The sequence below is a fragment of the Tupaia chinensis genome, unplaced genomic scaffold (assembly GCF_000334495.1).
Source record: "Tupaia chinensis unplaced genomic scaffold, TupChi_1.0 Scaffold000117_2, whole genome shotgun sequence".
Taxonomy (NCBI): Eukaryota; Metazoa; Chordata; class Mammalia; order Scandentia; family Tupaiidae; genus Tupaia; species Tupaia belangeri.
The window spans coordinates 5,898,355-5,904,654 of record NW_006159583.1 but is presented as its reverse complement, the minus strand read 5'-3'; the positions used below and the strand labels follow the sequence as shown (position 1 = coordinate 5,904,654).

The 6,300-nt window shown below is 41.5% G+C and overlaps 2 protein-coding genes across 3 annotated transcripts in view; both read left to right on the top strand.

The window, feature by feature from the left end:
- The window catches only part of LOC102490829 (vascular non-inflammatory molecule 3), a 16,307-nt gene extending 12,528 nt beyond the window's left edge, over nt 1-3,779 (top strand). The window contains exon 7 of the mRNA XM_006144320.3: nt 3,501-3,779. Coding sequence (XP_006144382.1) covers nt 3,501-3,629 — 129 coding nt within the window. The 3' untranslated portion in view covers nt 3,630-3,779. The remainder of the gene's footprint in view (nt 1-3,500) is intronic.
- Nucleotides 3,780-3,905: 126 nt separating this feature from the next.
- Nucleotides 3,906-6,300, top strand: part of LOC102490124 (pantetheinase) — a 28,998-nt gene continuing 26,603 nt past the window's right edge. For both annotated transcript variants that reach the window (XM_006144319.3, XM_006144318.3), the window contains exon 1: nt 3,906-4,349. The gene's annotated coding sequence lies outside the window, so the exon portion shown is untranslated. The remainder of the gene's footprint in view (nt 4,350-6,300) is intronic.

The window sequence follows — 6,300 nt, the reverse complement described above, 5'->3', positions numbered from 1 at the left end:
TATATATATATATATATATATGTTTACCTCCATTTCTCACCCTCTGCCATTTCCCATCCTTTTCTCATCCTGTCTATGGTATCTGCAGTTGCTTTCTCACATTGTATTGATTCACAAAATATCTTAATTAATCTATATACTTTCAGTAGTAAGTTCAGCTGATATATATTTATTTGTGAACACAAGTTGACTTTAGGCAGGAAACTCAGTGGGTAGAATGAATATACTATAGAATAGCACATAGCTGAGGCTATATAGCTTACTGTAGTCACTAAACAGGTATTTTTTATATACCTTTTTTTAATTTCAAGAAAGGCAGTTTTAGCTTTAATAAATCAAAATGAAAAAAATGTTAAGAGAACTTTGCTTAATACTTAAAAAGCCAGGAAACAGGATTTTGTTCAAATAGTAGGCACATGGACCTGTCTACAGCTCCAGAGAAGACAAAACTCCCTAACATTGGAAATCAAAGCATAGAATATCAGTAATGTTTTAGTCAAAAGTCATAAAATTCTATTTTACCAGTTCAAACTCATGTACTATATCTTCCGTTGTGGTTCAATCTTTCCGTTTAAATTCTTGAAGATAAAGTTTAACTCTGGACTTGTCTCTACCATTAAGCTGGACATTTTCCTAGTTGTTTTACAACTCTTATTTCTGTGTATCTGACTTTAGTTTTCCTGGGATAGCACTCCCTTCAGAACTTGTTGGAGAGCAGGTCTGGTGTTGGTAAATTCTTTCAGATTTTGTTTATCTGAGAATGTTCTTGTCTTCTCTTCCTATATGAAAGATAATCTTGCCAGATACAATATTCTTGGCTGAAATTGTTTTTCACTCAACACTTTGGATATATTTTCCCATTCTTTTATTGCTCACATTATTTCCAATGAGCGGTCCACTGGCAGCCTGATGGGACAGCCTTTGCAGGTTAACTTGACATTTCTCTCTTGCAAGTCTGAGTATCTTGTCTTTGTCTGTGGTTTTGGTCATTCTGGCTATAATGTGTCTTGAAGAAGATCTTCTTGGGTTGATCCTATTTGGGGTCCTTTGTATTTCTTGGATCTGGATCTTTTTTTAAAATTATTATTTATTTTATTTTATTTATTTATTCAGTTATTTTAATTTGACCAGAGAGAGAGGGAGAGAGAGAGAGAAAGGGACAAAGGAAGCTGCCAGGTTCAGGATTCAGACCATGGTCAGCCATGTGGGAGTGTCCAGCACCTTAACCACCACGCCACCTGCTGGTCCCAAGGGTCTGGATCTTTGAATGTCTCTCTGGGTTTGGGAAGTTTTCTTCCAGGATTTCATGGACTAGATTGTCAATGCTGTTATTAGTCTCTTCACCTTCTGGAATACCATTTATTTGGATGTTTGGATGTTTAATGGTATTATTTATCGATGATAAATGATAATATTTATCTAGTATTTCTTGTATATTATTTTCATTTTTAGGGCTATTTTCTCAGTCTTTGTAGTGGATTTTACTAGTTCAGAGATTCTGCCTTCTATATCTGAGATTCATTTTTCTGTACAATCTAGTCTACTTTTAATACTTTCAAAGGAGGTTTTTGACTTCCTGTATTATAGCCTTCATCTCCAACAGTTCCATTTGATTCTTTTTTATGGTGTGTATTTCCTCTTTCACCTCTAATGAGAACTTCCTCACCTCCTAGAACTCAATTGACTTTTTTCTTCTGGTGTTCGTTGTCGCTCTTCTCTTCCATCTCTGTTAGCTTTGTCACTATAAATATTCTAAATTCTTTTTTTTCCTTTTGGAGAGGTTTTTGCTATAGGGTGTGTGGGCTCACCAGAAAAACAGAGAGAGACAGAGAGATAGAAAGCAAGAAATCACCCCCCAGGGGGATGGTCATACCTCAGTCCCTTCTCCTCTTGGGATCTTGGGCATGCACGCACACACACCCAGCATGAGTTTAAGCCACCAGGTCTGGGACTCAAACTGCGGTCGGCTACATGGGAGTTTGGCAAAATAGCCATTACACTAACTGCCGGTGCCATACTCTAAATTCTTCAGTTAGTGTAATGGCTATGTCACTGAACTCCCATGTAGTAGACTGCAGTTCGAGTCCCAGACCCGGTGGCTTAAACTCATGCCGGGTATGTGTGCGTGCGAGCCCAAGATCCTGAGAGGAGAATGGAGAAGAAGGGATTACGGTGTGGCCATCTCCCCTGGGGGGGGGGGTGATTTCTTGCTTTGTTTTCTGTCTCTCTGTCTCTCTCTGTCTTTCTGGCAAGCGCATGCTCCCTATAGCAAACACCCCCTCCCGCCCCCCAAAAAAGAGGAGTTATTCTTTTCCCTTGGGGGGGAGCTATTTTCTTGGTTTCACATATTTCTTGTGCCCCTGTGGTGATTTCTGGTCATCTGATGTGTCATTCATTCTTCCTAATTTCTAGAAGATCAATCTGAGAGATCAGAGGCGCACAGGAGGATTTGGTCTACAGACCCTTTGGCGTTGCGTTTTTCTCCCTTTGTGTCACAGATTCAGTGGGAGTTGAGGAATATGAGGACCCAAATAATATTTGGATTATGGCAGCTTTTCACTTAGACCAGTCTAGACACTCAGTGCGTGGAGGCTGAGCAGCAAAGTGATGAGGGAAAAGAAAAAGGATAAGTAAACAGAGAAAGAGAAAAAGAAAAAAGAGAAAAAAGGAAAAAGCAAACAAACAAACAAAATGACAAGGACAGAGTGGGCTCTCCCAGGGTGACTTCTCAGCAGAACATCTTCATTGCTCTTATCCTTGAAATCACTAGATCTCAACTCTCATGGCGGACTCTCTTCTTCTGGCCCGCCCTTTCTGTTTGCCTAGATGGGAAGAGGGAAGGGGAGGGGATTATTACCAAGATAAAGGAGGATTTCAGAGCCAAGGAAAAACTTTAAGAAAATTTTTTAAAAGAAAAATTAAAAAAATGTAAAAAACAGAGACAGAGAGACAGAGACAGAGAGAAAAGCACAGAGCGGGCTCTACCAGGGTGACTTCTCAGTAGAATATCTTCATTGCTCTTATCCCTGAAATCCCTAGATCTCAGCTCTCATGGTAGACTCAGTCTTCTGGCCCGCTCTTTCTGTTTGCTCGGATGGGACAGGAAAAGGGGAGAGGATTATTACCAAGATAAAGGAGAATTTCAGAGCCAAGAATAACTTTACCTTAAAAATTTTTTTTTAAAAAGAAAAATTTTAAAAATGAAAAAGCAGAGATAGAGAGACAGAAAGAGACAGAGAGAGACAGAAAAGGAGAGTGGAGGCTCTACCAGGGGGACTTCTCAGCTGAAAATCTTCATTGCTCTTATCTCTGAAATCCCTAGATCTCAGCTCCCATGGCAGACTCAGTCTTCTGGCCTCCAAATCTGGGTTTTCTGACCCCAAATCCTGTGTGTGCTTTTTTACAATTCCACGCTGCTTGTGAAGTGACACTGCAGAGAAGCTTTCTATGTTGAAAACTAAGTCCTGTATTGGAGATAACCCGTTGTTTTCTTTGATCAGATTTCAAGCGATGGACGTCTGAGGAGCCGAAGCGGAGCCCCCTTGCCTGTCTTAGTTATGGCCCTGTATGGAAGAGTGTTCGAGAAGGATCCTCCACGCTTAGGACAGGGACCTGGGAAATTACAATGACCTTTACCAGGGCCTTTTTGAGATTAGCCTGGCAAAGAGAAAGGGGAAAGAAAAACAATTTTGGGGTCTGCTTAGAAGAGATGTTATAAACTGACAGAAATCACAAACTTAAGATTATAAAAGTGATAAATAAATGCAAATTTTACATTTGGTATTAGCACAGACTTGTTTGTGGGAACTGCATAATACGTCTTCCATGTAGGTGTGTTTAAGTACATGTAAGTATCTGGGACATGCATTCAAATGGGAGGATGGTCTAGAAAAATCCTTTTGTAGTCATGGCTGTAATGTATGCATATGTGGTTTCTGTTATGTGAAGATTAATTGCATATATCAACTTGACTGAGCTGTTGATACCCAGATAGCTTGTTAAACATTAGCTTGGGGTGTGGCTGAGATAGTATTTCTAAAAGATTAGCACTTATACTGGCAGGCTGAGCAAGGCAGATGACCCTCCCCAGTGTGAGCAGTATCCAGTCCTTCGAGGGCTTGGATAGAATACAAAGGTGGAAGAAGGTCGAATTTGCTTTCTGCCTGACTACTTGAGGTGGGACACAGATCTCCTGCACTCCTCACTCCTGATCTCCAGGCCTCCAGACCTGAACCGGAGTCTACACCATCAGCTCTCCAGCTCTCAGGACTTTGAACTACACCTTCAGCTTTCCCGGGTTTCCAGCTTGCAAATAACAGACTGTGGGACTTCTCAGTCTCCATAATTGTGTAAGCGAATACCTTATAATAAATCTCTTTTTGTAGATAAATCTTATTGGTTCTGTTTCTCTGGAGAACCCTAACTATACATTTCATTTGCAAATATAGAGTGAGCTTTGACTATGCAAAGGTATTTGATACTAGGTAATTAAGATATAGAAGTTAATGAACAAGGGTATTTTTAAAAGTAATATGAACAATTTTTTAGCTAATTATAAAATTGCTTTATTATTTCTCTATTAGAACCAATTACTTTCTTATGGTCTATTTGTGTAGAAATTAGATACTTGGAATGGAAATGAAAACAGAAGTAAATTATCTCCTTCAGACCACATCTCGTTTCCTTCTGAAATTAATCTTGCCTAAAATCTACCCAGTCTTAGCTAAGCCTCCTGTGGTACTCAGGAATTTGTTGCAGCCTGTACTAGGCTGGGAGCTTCTTTAGAGAGAGGCACTGTCACCTTTCCCCCAGCTACCTTTGGCCTATATTCCCTAGGTCCGAATCTTATTTCCACTTGGTCACAGATTAACTCTGGGAAGAGACACACACGAGAACAACAGGGTTTTCTGGAATGTATGAGAGCAGTTGAGGATCACTGAGTTTGAGTTTTCAAACTTATCCTCACTAAGTATGACAACTGCATTTCTAGACCTGCCTTAGTGATCATTCCCATTCCATGTAATTCAGTCCAGTTCCAGGAAACCAGAAACATTTTAGGCAGCATAAAATGGCCTTCGTTGGGACCAGCAGGTGGCATAATGGCTATGTCGCTGGAATTCCATGTAGTCTACCATGGTTTAAGTCCTGGACCTGGTAACTTAAACTCATACTGGGCGTGTGCACGTATGTGCCCAAGATCCAGAGAGAAGAATGGAGAAGAAGGGATTGCGGTGTGGCCATCCCCCCTGGGGGTGGGATTTCTTGATTTCTGTCTCTCTGTCTCTCTCTGTCATTCTGGCGAGTGCATGCGCCCTATAGCAAAAACCTCTCCCTCCCCCCCCCAAAAAATAGTCTTCTCATTCTTATTTTTCCTGCCAGGTAGATGTGAGTTCACACTGGTGAAAATGGAAGGGTTATATAGTCCTATGATTGATTGATTCAGTCTCAGTTTTTTGGTAAGCCTGTGTCCTTGTACAATAACCTTCACAAGTGCTGCTAGGCTTTTTCTCCTGTGTCCTTAGTTGAGATAAGAACAAACTAGGTGGGGCTAGCTAGTGCTGGGACTTTCTCTTGCCCCTCATCAAAGGTTAGAGGGATTGGAGTTCTTTTCCCCACTGGGCTAGGCTCTGGAGAAAATAATTGCCATGGAGGGCAGGCTTTTGCTAATAGAGCAAAACAGAAGGCCCTGGCATCTTTCCCTTCCCCCTGCAAGAAGATTCTTGCCCTCAGTTTTGCTTCTTTTCCTTGAGAGCCAGGTGAGGCCACTGGAGGCAAAACTCACAGGAGTCTGGAGCCCCTTTCCCTCTCCAGAGTTTCACCTCTCAAAGTTGTCCACACTATTCCCAGGAAGCAGTCAACTGTGTTCTCCTGCCTCTATGGTGCTGGTTCCACAGGCAGCTCTGCCCCTGGTAAACACTCATCCTCAGTATTTGACCATCTCTCTGATTCTGGGCTGCAGTTTGTCCTGTAACTTTAACTCTCGGAAACATTTAAGAAAAGTTGTTGCTTTTCAGTTATTTGGCTTTTTTTTTTTTTTTTTTCCTTGTGGGAATGTGACAGATGACTGCCAAGCTCTTTACAAGTTGGACTAGAAACCCAATGGAGGGAACCAGCAGTTAACGTGATGGCTATGTTGCTGGACTCCCACGTAGTCGACCACGGTTCGCGTCCCGAACCTGGTGGCTTAAAACTCACACCGGGCGTGTGTGTGTGCATGCCCAAGATCTTGAGAGGAGAATAGAGGAGAAGGAATTGTGACATGGCCACCCCCTAGGGGGTGATTTCTCGCTTTCTGTCTCT